At 49.7% G+C, this 13945-nt stretch overlaps 1 protein-coding gene across 1 annotated transcript in view; it reads right to left on the minus strand.

Moving 5' to 3' along the window:
• Positions 1–305: 305 nt before the first annotated feature.
• Positions 306–13945, minus strand: part of LOC147736943 (scavenger receptor cysteine-rich domain-containing protein DMBT1-like) — a 533293-nt gene continuing 519653 nt past the window's right edge. The window contains exon 17 of the mRNA XM_086922344.1: positions 306–1094. Coding sequence (XP_086778470.1) covers positions 568–1094 — 527 coding nt within the window. The 3' untranslated portion in view covers positions 306–567. The remainder of the gene's footprint in view (positions 1095–13945) is intronic.

Genomic DNA, 13945 nt, shown 5'->3' on the forward strand with positions numbered 1-13945 from the left:
ATGCTATTCATCATTATGTTGTCTATGCAATTATTTTGGTACTGCAATAAAAACGATGTTACAAAAAAAAATGAGAAGGGGATGATATTTCTGAACTAAATAGAAGTTTCTTCTTGCAAAAAGCGTGAACGCGGCTGTGGCCTGCAGGTTACAAGGTGATTTCTGCAGAAGGTACCAGACCCAATGAGCTATATTCTACCTTGAGTCTCAATGTCTAGCAGAAATGAAGTGATCCATGGGCTGAATGTGCCTGACAGTATGAGTGTGTAGTTGAGAGCAATGACAACAGACTTGTAAGACCTGTAAACTACCACATTATTTATTTTAAGCCTTGAATTGGCAGAAACAAAATGTCTGTTACTTTTGTAGACATGTTGTAGCAACTTTCAGCCTGAACCAAAACACATGATGTATTCAAATCCAAACTCCAGCATCTTTATAAATAGAAATGACTGCCTTGAAACAGCTAAATCAGTTTTGAGCATGATTTACAGCAGTTCTTCCTCCATGGAAGGGAATTCTATAAATGATCAAAGACACACATCTGCAGGCCTGCACATCCACTGTTTACCTCAGCTCTATGGCTGAGGACATGTAGTTACAAACAAGAGGATAGACCTTCTCTGTGAAGGTGGCTGTGTAGGTGAAGAGGTGCCCCTGGGTGTCAGAATTGAAGAATGACACCAGCCCTCCCTCGAAGTCCAGGTAAACTCCAATGTCTCTTACTAATGGTAGATGGTTCGAAAGTTTACCAGTCACCGGATGAATAGAAATATATTTAACTCGCTCCAAAACCCAGAAGCCATTCTCAGTCCGAACTGTCCGTACATAGGCATTCGTAGTAACAGACTGCCTGGCCACCCCTACATACCACAATATAATAGAAAATATTTTGAGACTGCGTTTGGGCACCATCAGCTCCCAGTAATGCTTCCCAGAGGTGAATCCTATAGTTCCAAGAACACAAGAAAGTTGCCTAAATCTTTTTGCATTCTTGGCAACATTTTGTTTAATAAGCAGACTTGAGACTCGCTTTCCATCTGCAGAGATGTTGAGTGCAGGATGAGCTGTGTTCCGATCCAGGAAGATGGATTCTGAGGAGGAAAAGACAAGGTTACTCTGTTGAGCTGTCAGGACCTTCTTTTTAATCTGTCTTCAAACCACAGAGCCCAGCAGCTTCCTTCTATCATCCATCCTCCCATCTGTCCATCACCCCTTCCATTGTTCATCTGTTCATCCTCCTGTCTGTCCAGCACTCAGGTCATTCTGTCATCCATCCTTCCACCTCTCCATCATCCCCCATTGTCCATCTGTGCATCCTCCTTTCTGTCCAGATCTCATCTCAGGTCTTTCTTTCTGATCTATCTCCAACCTTCTAAGCCCATCCACTTCCTTCTGTCAACCCTTTTTCCTTGTATCCACCACCCGTCATCCATCTGCTCATCCTCCTGTATGTCCACCGCTCTTCATCAAACAGCTAGTCTCGACTCACTCCTCCTCACGGACAGAGTGGTCGCTCCCTGTGCTCCTAGCTACAACTTGGTATCGTAGCGCCGCTTTGCTGGAAAGATCTCTGCCTGAACTGAATTTGTCATTGCCTGCTGTGTGCTAGCGCTTTGCATTATCAGCGCTATAGATATTAATACTGATTCTGGTTGAATGCTTATACTGACTTTGGCTGGGCATCGTAGCGCCGCTTTGCTGAAGTGATCTCTGCCATTACTGTAACTGTATTTGCCTGCTGTGTACTAGCGCTCTGCATTCTCAGCGCTATACTGATTCTTAGCTGTGTATTTTCTCTGTCTGCACGCCTGCCAATAGCGCTACGCTCCGCTCCTCCCCCCGCCTCCATTTTGTTGATCTGTTGTCCTCCTCGTGTGCCCGACCCGCCTCCCAGCTGACACGCCCTCCCACTAAGCTTAATACAGCGCTACTCGGCTGCAAACGCTGTGACTCACTCCTCCTCACGGACAGAGTGGTCGCTCCCTGTGCTCCTAGCTACAACTTGGTATCGTAGCGCCGCTTTGCTGGAAAGATCTCTGCCTGAACTGAATTTGTCATTGCCTGCTGTGTGCTAGCGCTTTGCATTATCAGCGCTATAGATATTAATACTGATTCTGGTTGAATGCTTATACTGACTTTGGCTGGGCATCGTAGCGCCGCTTTGCTGAAGTGATCTCTGCCATTACTGTAACTGTATTTGCCTGTGTACTAGCGCTCTGCATTCTCAGCGCTATACTGATTCTTAGCTGTGTATTTTCTCTGTCTGCACGCCTGCCAATAGCGCTACGCTCCGCTCCTCCCCCCGCCTCCATTTTGTTGATCTGTTGTCCTCCTCGTGTGCCCGACCCGCCTCCCAGCTGACACGCCCTCGCCCCTCCCCTCCCTCCATCCATATATGACAGGTTTTCTTGCGCGCAGCGTTCACGCGCAGCGACCGCGCCCAACCCGCGCCGAAGGTGCGCCAAAGGTAAGCCTGTCTACGCCCTTCCGCGCCTGGACCGCGCCCAGCGCCAGACCCCCTGCCCCTCGCGCTCCCCAGCCCCCCCGCATTACCTACGATGCCGCCACCCTCCTAGCCCTCAACCCCGGTCGCGCCCCCAACTGCGTCCAAGCCGCTCCTGGACACACCCACGGACCGTTCTCCTGCTTCTCCTGCAAATTTAGCGGCACCGACAACATCTCCGCTACGACCACAACACAGATCCCCGACCCCAACCACCTAGAATGCATCCTTCTCAACACCCGCTCGGTCCACAGGCACGCCATTGACCTTTGGAACCTACTAGACACCATCTCTCCTGATGTCGCCTTCCTAACGGAAACATGGATGAACGCCTCCTCCGCCCCTGACATCGCCATCGCTATCCCTGATGACTATAAGATCACACGCAAGGACCGCACTGACCATACAGGAGGTGGAATCGCCATCGTCCATAAGAAAACAATCCGCATCTCAACCAGCTCTGATGCCAACCTCGCCAACTCCGAACACCTTCACTTCCAGATCCACATCGACCCCAAGACCACACTCAGAGGCACCCTCCTCTACAGACCACCAGGACCCCGCGCAAAATTCAGTGAAGACATCACGGACTTCATCACCCCACACGCGCTCCCCTCCAAAGACTACATCCTTCTGGGAGACCTCAACTTCCACCTTGAAAAGTTCAACGACCGCAACACCGCCACCCTCTTGGACAACCTCGCCAACCTCGGACTTAAACAACTGGTCACTTCCCCCACCCACATCGCAGGTCACACTCTCGACCCCATCTTCACCTCCAGCAACCATGTCTCCTTCAGCCACACTACGAATCTCCTCTGGACTGACCACAGCTGCGTTCACTTCACCTACAACAAGCCGAAACCCACCATCCACCTCCAACCAACTCTACAAAGAAACTGGAACAAAATCACCACAGAACAGATCTCCACATCGCTCCTTCAAACCTCCCCAGCCCTCTCTTCTAACGCCAACGAAGCCGCCTCCAACCTCACCCTTTGGTTATCCAACACCGCCGACAACTTAGCACCACTGAAAAAACGTCAACACAAACTTGGCATCAAGAAGGCCTCATGGTTCAACGACGACCTCAAGAAGTCCAAGAAACTGTGCCGCTCCCTTGAAAAGACCTGGAAAAAAGACCCATCCACCAGCAACAAGGACGCCTTCAAAAGCGCCATCCGCACTCACCACCAACTGATCCGAAAAGCCAAGAAAACAGCATTCAAAGATCGACTTGACAACAACGCCCACAACAGCAAGGAACTTTTCAACATCGTCAAGGAATTTTCCAACCCCTCGGCCAACTCCAACGACATCACCCCCTCTCAAACCCTCTGCGATTCCCTAGCCTCTTTTTTCCACAACAAGATTGCTGACATCCACAACAGCTTTGACAACCAACCCGGAAGCCAACCCACCCTACCATCAGCTGACCATCTTCCCCCCGTTAACACCCTCAACGCCTGGAACCCAATCTCCACTGAGGACACCATCCGCCTGATGAATTCCATCCACTCTGGATCCCCCACAGACCCATGTCCTCATCACATCTTCAACAAAGCAGACTCCGTCATAGCTCCGCACCTCCGAGACGTCATCAACTGCTCCTTCAACTCCGCTACCTTCCCAGAAGACTGGAAACACGCTGAACTCACCGCCCTTCTGAAAAAACCAACAGCAGACCCCACCGAACTCAAAAACTACCGCCCCATCTCGCTTCTTCCATTCCCGGCCAAAGTCATCGAGAAAGCTGTCAACAACCAGCTCGCTACCTTCCTCGAAGCCAACAAATCACTCGACCCCTCACAATCTGGCTTCCGAGCCAAACACAGCACTGAGACCGCCCTCATCGCAGCAACAGACGACATTCGAACTCTACTGGACAATGGAGACACAGTCGCCCTCATCCTCCTCGACCTCTCTGCAGCCTTCGACACAGTTTGCCACAGCACCCTTTTACAACGCCTCAGAAACATCGGAATCCAAGGAAAGGCACTGGAATGGATCACCTCGTTCCTCACCGGAAGAACCCAGAGAGTCCGCCTCCCACCATTCAAGTCCGAGGCCTCTGAAATCATCTGCGGCGTACCACAAGGATCCTCACTCAGTCCCACCCTCTTCAACGTATACATGAGCCCCCTCGCGGCTATCGCCCGCCAACACAACCTCAACATCATCTCTTACGCGGATGACACTCAACTGATCCTATCTCTCACCAAGGACCCCAGCACCGCCAAAACTAACCTACACGAAGGAATGAAAGAAGTCGCAGAATGGATGAAACAAAGCCGTCTGAAACTGAACTCAGACAAAACAGAAGTCCTCATCTTAGGTAAATCCCCCTCTGCATGGGACGACTCTTGGTGGCCGGAAGCCCTCGGAAAAGCACCGATCCCGACAGACCACGCACGGAACCTAGGCGTCATCTTGGATTCTTCACTCTCAATGAACAGACAAGTCAGCGCCGTATCCTCTTCCTGCTTTAACATTCTTCGCATGCTCAGAAAAACATTTCGCTGGATCCCCTCCGAAACAAGGAAAACTGTCACCCACGCTCTGGTCACGAGCCGACTGGACTACGGAAACACCCTCTACGCAGGTACTACCGCAAAACTCCAGAAGAAACTACAACGAATCCAAAACGCCTCAGCCAGGATCATATTAGACATCCCACGCAACGAACACATCTCTGGTCACCTTAAAGACCTCCACTGGCTACCCGTCAATAAGAGGATTACTTTCCGACTGCTTACCCACGCACACAAATCACTCTACGACATCGGACCAGAGTGCCTCAACTCTCGACTGTCCTTTTATACCCCCTCCCGCCAACTTCGCTCTTCCAGCCAAGCCTTCGCCACTGTACCTCGCATCAACAAGGCCACCATGGGAGGCAGATCCTTCTCATACCTGGCTGCCAAAACATGGAACTCTCTCCCCGCTTACCTTCGCCTCACCCAGAATCACCTAGCGTTCAGAAAGCAACTTAAAACGTGGATATTTGACAAATAATCCTCCTCCCCTTCCTAAGCGCCTTGAAACCCCCCGGGTATGTAGTGCGCTATATAAATGTTATGACTTGACTTGACTTGACTTGACTTGACTTGACCCCCATCCACACCCCCGGACACACGCTCGACCCCATCCTCTCCGCCGGCAACGACGTCTCCTTCAGCCACACCACCGAACTCTACTGGACCGACCATCGTTGCATCCGCTTCACCTTCAAGAAACCCACCTCGCACCACCACCCGCAACGAATCCCCCCACAGCAGCTGTAACAAGGTCACCGAAGACCAGCTCATCACCACCCTCGCCCGAGACCCACCAACAGAAACCACTGACACCGACACAGCCGCCCGCAACCTCAGGCAATGGATCGACAACTGCACCAACACCCTCGCCCGATCCAAAAACCTTCAAACAGATGCACTGTCAGAAAGGCCAGCTGGTTCACCAGTGACCTCTAAGAATCCAAGCAGACTCGCCGACCACTCGAGAAAAATTGATGCCGCGAACACTGGACATCCATAAAGTCCTAGAGAAAGCCAGCAGCAAGCACCACCAATTCATCCGAACCACCAAAAGGACCTCCTTCAAGAAAGGTATTGACAACAACACACACAACAGCAAAGAGCTCTTCAACATCGTGAAGGACCTCTCCAACCCCAGATCCAGCTCCAACGACATCACGACGTCGTAAGACCTATGCGACTCATTAGCCACCTTCTTTCACCACAAGATTGCAGACATCCTCGACAGCTTCAATGCCCAGACCCCAACTACAGCCGCCGACACTGCATACTCCCCACCTCTAAGCCTCACCAACCGCCTGCTCTCGTGGACCCACGTCAACGACGACAACACCTTCAAGACCATGAACACCATCCACTTCGGCTCACCATCTGACCCCTGCCCTCACTGCATCTTCAACTAATCAAACCGCATCATAGCTCCCCAACTCCGAAAGATCATCAACAGTTTCTTCGAGACCACCACCTTCCCGGAAAGCTGGAAGCATGCTGAGATCAGCGCCCTACTCAAAATACCCACAGTGGACCCAAAGGACCTCAAGAACCTCTGGCCCATCTCCCTGCTTCCGTTCCTGGTGAAAGTCATCAAAAAGATCATCAACAGGCAACTGACCCACTTCCTCGAGGAGAACAATGTCTTGGATCCATCCTAATCGGGAGTCCGCAGAAATCACAGCACGGAAACCGCCCTCATCACTGCCACAGATGACATCAGGATCATACTGGACAACAGCAAAACCACAGCCCTAATCCTCCTAGACCTCTTGGCCACCTTCGACACCGTCTGCCACAACATCCTACGCACACGCCTACACGATGCAGGAATACGTGACAACGCCCTGGACTGGACCACCTCCTTCCTCACTGACAGAACCCAGAGGGTCCGCCTCCCCCCATTCCGCTCTGAAGAATCCAAAATCATCTGCTGCGTGCCCCAAGTATCATCCCTCAGTCCTACAATTTTCAGCATCTACATGGCACCACTCGCCAACATCATCCGCTCGCACTGCCTCAACATTGTTTCTTATCCGACGACCGCCAAAACCAACCTCCACGAAGGAATGAAGGTTGTCGCCAACTGGAAGCAAAATAGCAGCCTGAAACTCAACTCATACAAGACAGAGCTCCTCATCCTTGGCCCCACCCCCTCCGTCTGGGATGACTCTTGCTGGCCAGATGCCCTGGGAGCTGCATCTACATCCACCAACCACGCACGCAACCTGGGGTTCATCCTGGATTCATCGCTCTCAATGACCCAGCAAGTCAACGCCATCTCTTCTCCTGCTTAAACACCCTCTGCATGCTCCACCAGATCTACAGATGGATCCCCACCGGAACCAGAAGGACGGTCACCCAGGCCCTCGTCAGCAGCAGGCTGGCAACGCCCTATAAGCGGGAAATTCCAGAAAAGACTCCAAAGCATACAGAGGCCTTGCGCACGCCTCATCCTCGACATTCCCCGACACACCCACATCACCACCCACCTGAAAGACCTACACTGGCTCTCAGTCAACAAGAGGATTACCTTCAAGCTCCTCACCCACGCGCACAAAGCACTCCACAACACTGGACCAGCCTACCTCAACAAAAGACTCACCCTCTACACCCCAAACCGCCAGCTTCGCTCTGCCGACCTCGCCCTAGCCACTGTCCCACACATCCACAGGACTTCCACCGGCGGCAGAATCTTCTCCTACCTCGCCGCCAAGACATGGAACACCCTTCCCATACAGCTGCAACAGACCCAGGACCTGCTGACCTTCAGGCGACTTCTCAAGACCTGGCTGTTCGAGCAGTAGCTGCACCTCCTGCCCTCCCAGCACCTTGAGACCCTCAGGGGTGAGTAGTGCGCTCTACAAAAGTCTGATTGATTGATTGATGGATGGATGAGACAGTATAAATAAACCCAAAGCATTAGAAACCTCTGAATCAAGAAACCCTACCTTTGAGATGACCATAAAACCTGGAAATGCCTGCAGATGTGTTCTATAAGAAAGATTATCTCCAGTGCACTGGGATCATTTATTTTATTTATTTATTTTAAAGGTTTTATATAGCACTGGCTAGATCCGAAGGTATCTGAGTGCTTTACATGAGCATCAGATCATAGCTACAGGTTACATCGTTATTAGAGCATGGCAACATAGTTACTTGTAAGGTAGAGATGAACAATAAGCACAAATACCTACTGGGAAAAGCAGGCAAGGGGAAAGATTGTGGGGAGTGGGAAGGAGCTGGGGAAGTAGAAAGGTAATGAAGGCGGGAAAGAGGAGCGGAGGGTGAAGGACACCACATGGAATGAGGAGGGGAAGGGCGATGGGGACACAAACCGGTAGACGAGTCGAAGCAACGTCCAAAGTCCAGTAAACTGTGATCCCATGGGAAGTGGTATCACTTCCCTTTCTCAGTTGCGGGAGGCTCCCTTTACGCAGTGGACTCTATCAAAGGGGCCTCTGAGACTCCAAGGCCTATAGACTGGATCCTTCCCCAAAAAGGGGAGGGGGAGTGCTTTGGCAAGGGGTGCCATACCATTCCTCAGCTGTGAGTGGCTCCCTTGGCACCGTGGACTCTCTCAGCGGATTCGCTGAGACTCCGGGGTATAAATATTGGATCTTTCCCCAGCAAGGGGAAAAGGAGTGCTTAGTCAAAGGGCACAAAGGACAGGGGGCTAGGCAGACTAGAAAGCAAGATGAGAGATTCAGGGGAGATGGGATAGGAGCTAGGAGCTAGGGAGGTAGACAAAGAGAAAAAGAGTACTAAATGGGAACAAATTTAATTAATGAGTTATTATACAGCACTGGCGAGACCCGAAGGAAACAGAGGAGCATGAGGAACAATAATGTTGCGATTTACATCAGTTAAGAGTTACATAAGTATCAAGAAAAGCATTTAAGGAACATAGGGGACAAGGTGAAAGGAGCAAGGAAGGTTTAGGAGATGGGGTAAAGGGGTAGGAGGAAGATAGGACATAGAGACGAGGGGAAGAACTGCCCAAGGTCCGGCTGGGTAGGTGATGGCAGGGGGGTGTCCACAACCCATCTCCTCTTTAGCTGTATGATATCTCCACCGGGCATCAGCCAAATCGCTAAGTCTCCACAGTCTGGGGTAAGTTCCGCAGGTTCCAAGTCCTGATGTGAAGGCAGGTTAGGGGATAGGTTCATGGTCTGGTCAATGTCCAATTGTTCTCCCAGGGGAGTAAAACAACGTGTAGGGGGCCACTATGGAAGCCATCTTGGGGTCAGGCAGGGGACTGTACTGTACACTGGTGGCCATCCTAAGGTCAGGCATCTGGCAGTAAAAGTCAATATCCAGGACAGCGGCCGCCAAAGGGAATCTCTTGTCAGCCGAGAAGAGAATCCTATTTTCTTTCCTTTATAGGACTGTTACAAAATCCACAGGTAGGGTTGTAATTCATTAGACCTAAGCCCAGAGCACCAGAAGAACTATAACTGACAGATAACTTTCAGTTCCAGCCGTGTCTGGTATATAGGGTCGCTGGAATCGTAGGGGAAGATTCAAAATTTCCAAACGGTAACGAGCGGGAAGCTCTGAAATGAGGGAATCCCAAGATGGTTTCTAGATCAAACCGCTTCCAGGTCGCGGGGTGTAGAGCTCTGGTCCGATAAAGACATGGGGCTGGATGTAGCTCATATCTTTATCGGACGTTTGGAAATTTTGAATCTTCCCCTACGTTTCCAGCGACCCTATATACCAGACGCGGCTGGAACTGGAACTGAACGTTATCTATTCTCGGCTGACAAGAGATCCCCTTTGAAAGACATGAAAAGTGTGGACCTTTTGAACCATTAATCCGGTTGAAATCCCTTCTACTCCAGCACGTATGTTCCCCTCTCTGGCTGTACCCGTTCGCCCTGACGAAGGTGCCCAACACCGAAACGCGCGTCGGCGTCATTCATAAGAACGGCAGTACCCTAGTCCTTGAGGACAACGGTTTCCCATCTAACCTGCCTTCTTATCCTTGCACCCCCGTCCATGCAACTATAGTTATATCTTTTTGTTGCAGGCCATGTTGTACTTACATGATTGAATTGTATGAATGCTTGTGAGTGTGATTGATCCCCTGAAGATACGAGTGTTTGTTAAGTCCCTAGAACTGCCTAGGAGTGAGTGGAACATTGACTATTACGAATATGCTATTCTCTTCTAATGTGATATGTAATATTCCTTTTTGAATCCTGTGTATTCATATATCGAATGTATTTTAGAAATGTCAGATCCTATAAAAATAAAAAAAATGATGGACTGATCTAAACATCTTTGATGTCATTGGCTCTGATGCATAGCTAATGTTGCTCCATATATAACAGTAGTGGATCCCTCAGAGGACCTCTTTTGATCTATCTTGGCAGGGTTTTGCTCTTTCTATTTATAAGGCTCAATTCAGAGACCGGCTTTCTATTACATCCATCCAACAAAAAATGACAGGACTTCATGCAGATACCAGCTTCCTATTACATCCATCCAACAATAAGGGACAAGGCTGCATGCAGACACCGGCTTCTGACTACATCCATCAAGCAATAAGGAACTGGACTGCATGCAGACACCAGATTCCTAATGCATCAATCAAACAATAAGGGACAGAACTGCATACAGACACCTGACATCCATCCAACAATAAGTGCCAGCACTGCATGCAGACACCGGCTTCCTACTACATCCATCCAACAATAAGTGGCAGGACTTCATGCAGATACCAGCTTCCTACTACGTCCATCCAACAATAGGGTACAGGTCTGAATGTTCACCCTGGCATCCTATTACATAATCCAATAATAAGATGACAGGGGGGCGTGGCTTGGACGGCAGTGGAAATGGCCGCCTGATCTGTCTTCGCGTCACACAGGAGATCAAGTATGGCCGAAAACAGTGTGTGACAAGCCGCTGTAGGATGCCAAAACGGTGTACTCGGTAATCGCATGGTCCGGTGCGCCTCTTGAGCCGCTTATCGCCCCCTTAAACCCAGGAACAAAGAGTCTGGCAGCCGCCTGACAGATAGCCGAGAGGCACGATGGCCGGCCACCATCTTACAGTCTATTTTTATTTATTATTTATTTTTAGCAATTTTTAAAGCGCAAACAAATACCCATAAGGGTGTCTCGGCGCTAATTCACAGAACTCACTAGAGGGTCTAAGACCTCGCTCGTCTCCTGAAAGGCTTGCGCTGATCTTAAGAGAGCCCGCCAGTGTTCTCTCCGACCCTAGAGGTGAGCGCTTTTCTGTACACCGGAGTCGCAGCGCTAAATCATGCTTTATGGGCTTTTATACAACGGGAGGTGGCGTATACCTTACGAAATTGAAACGCCTGACCTTAAAATGGCGTAGCGATCAAGATGCATGACCTGGCAAGACCCGACTCCTCACTCTGCGCTAGATGGCATCGACTCTGCTTCTCTCTGAGCCCATCTATTAACTACTCTGTATATGTGGATCATCGCAACGCTGGCTGATATCTAATAAGAGAACCCGACCATGTCGCCTGACCCTAAGATGGGGGACAGTGGATTCTGCAAGACATAACACCATACGCTGCGATCAGATCCCCGGCTACACAGAGATTACCACAGGTGGCCACTGCTTGTAAGGCCTGTTTCTTAGCGCTGGCATTCACTGTCTGAGATACGTTTTAACGAGACACCCAGGCGCTTGCGGTACAGTCTACCAAGTTATGGTCTACCACAGTACTACAAAATCAGAGACCCTATGTTTCCGGGATCTTGGTAATGCTCTTCAGCTCTTCAGCCACTTAAGGCCCTACAACCTTAGCCCAATTACGGCTCTTGCAGTGACGCTGTATAACGCTTACTGCAACAGGTTGATGGACTCTGCTTGTTATTTTACAGTGCTCCCTATACACGGCCATACATTGATCTCTCAGGACTATCTAACCTGCTTAGTGCTCCAACCATATCCAACGATGGTGGACAGGGAATCAATGCTCGATGACCATACCCGAGGGTCCACATAGATCAACATAGAAATCCAGTGCCAGTAATACTTAGATAACCAGGGCACAGGAAGCCAGTACAATTATTGTGCGCTTATTAACTCTACCACCCGCCTCCTGAGTCACAACACAGAGGGAAACCCAGATACTTGGGACATGATCCTCAGGGTAATGTCTGGTGTCAGCACTGCAGAAAGCCAGCTCAAGTAATGCGCTCAAGTAATGTGGATGCTCACCCTCTGATATCACAGTAACACACTGAATCCAGATACAGGGGACACATTCTATTGCTGAAAGATCTGCGTCAAGATTACAGTATCATTATCAGTGAGCCCTGCTTGATACGGACCTCGGTAGCGCTCCTTGGCCAATAAGACCCTGCAATCTTCGCCCAACATATCACCACAGGCGCCTAGATTCTAGTCGTCGCATGCTGTCAGTACTCCCCTTACAATACCAACCTCTGATCTTTCAGTCCCGACAAATCTGTTTAGTGCTCCGACCCAGAACCAACAATGGTGGACAGGGAATCCAAAAGCAAAAAAGATCGTCCAGAAGCCTCTTTCTCTGACTCACTCATCAAAGCCAAGGCTGATCTCTCTGGCACCCTTGACATGATTTAATTGGCGGACGTGCATGACCTAGCCAAATCTACGAAGTGCAATACCGATTCGATGCAGCTCTAGCTCACCGCAATTAGAGCGGACATGAATACTATGAATCTGCGTCTAAGTGAAGCTGAGCAAAGGATTAGTGACAATGAAGACAAAGCATCAAGTAACGCTAAACAGATTCAACATCTAGAAACCACTGCCAGAGATCTCAGACGCCAGACCGCGGAATAGGAAGATCGAAATCGGAGAGGTAGCACGTATCTTCGGGGTGCCGGAAATCTCAGAAAAAGATGCAGAGTCTTGTGTGTCCTTCCTGGAGGCCTGGATCCCTACGGTCACTGGGATCAAGTTCCAACATGGTCTGGATTTGGATAGAGCCCATAGGATACCGACCTTCTCACAATGAACATCGAGAGGTCCCCGACCCCTCATATGCAAGCCTCTTCGGTACCAGCATATGGAAGCCATCCTACAGCATGCAACAAAAAAACAACATATTTTCTGGGAAGGAAACCGCATTATCTTTACGCAGTACTAATCCAAGGAGACGGTGGAGCTGAGAAAAGGGTTCCTATCACTGCGAGAGAAACTACGATCTAGAAACATCCAATTCTCCTTTGCAGGTCCAGCGAAATTCAGGATCGTCGACTGCGGGTGAACACACTTTTTCTCCAGCCCACACGACTTGGTAGTCTACCTTGACGACTAACCGCCACAAGAAATGGATTCTTCAGGAGGAGCCTCCAACAAAAGGAAAACAGAGTCTCACGACACGGGAAGTCAGGATCAATAAAGATCCAGTCGATTGCAAGGATCATGTTCCTCATGGACTGCCAGCCAGAAGGAACAACTTCAGTACATCCGCACGACTAAGTATCAGACGTCTAGTATGCTACCTTGCCTGAAGTGCCTACTTCTTGCCTATCTTATCGACACTGTCTGGTCTGCATCTTGTGTCGTGCTCCTCACAGACTCCTTCGCAGAAACTGACATTTCCAGCACGCACACATGCTAAGTATCAGTTTATTGATATACTGTCTTACCGTTGAGCCTAATGCTACCTATCTTGCTAGTAATGCCGGCTCTGTTTATTCAGCCCACTTTGTCAACTGACTGTAGGGGTTGGTCTCTATGCAGGGAGTGTTCAGATATTAGTAAAAGGGAAAATCTAATTGTCATTCTCCCTATAGGGCCAAGCCCTATACACCTAAAGATAGAAGGTTTCCCTGCTTTCATTAGTACGCAGTTCTTAATTACGTCTATTGTTCTCCCAAGAAGGGACTATTGTTAGAGCATCCAATGTCTAGACCTTCTAGATGAC

The sequence above is a fragment of the Lissotriton vulgaris genome, chromosome 1_1 (assembly GCF_964263255.1).
Source record: "Lissotriton vulgaris chromosome 1_1, aLisVul1.2, whole genome shotgun sequence".
NCBI lineage: Eukaryota > Metazoa > Chordata > Amphibia > Caudata > Salamandridae > Lissotriton > Lissotriton vulgaris.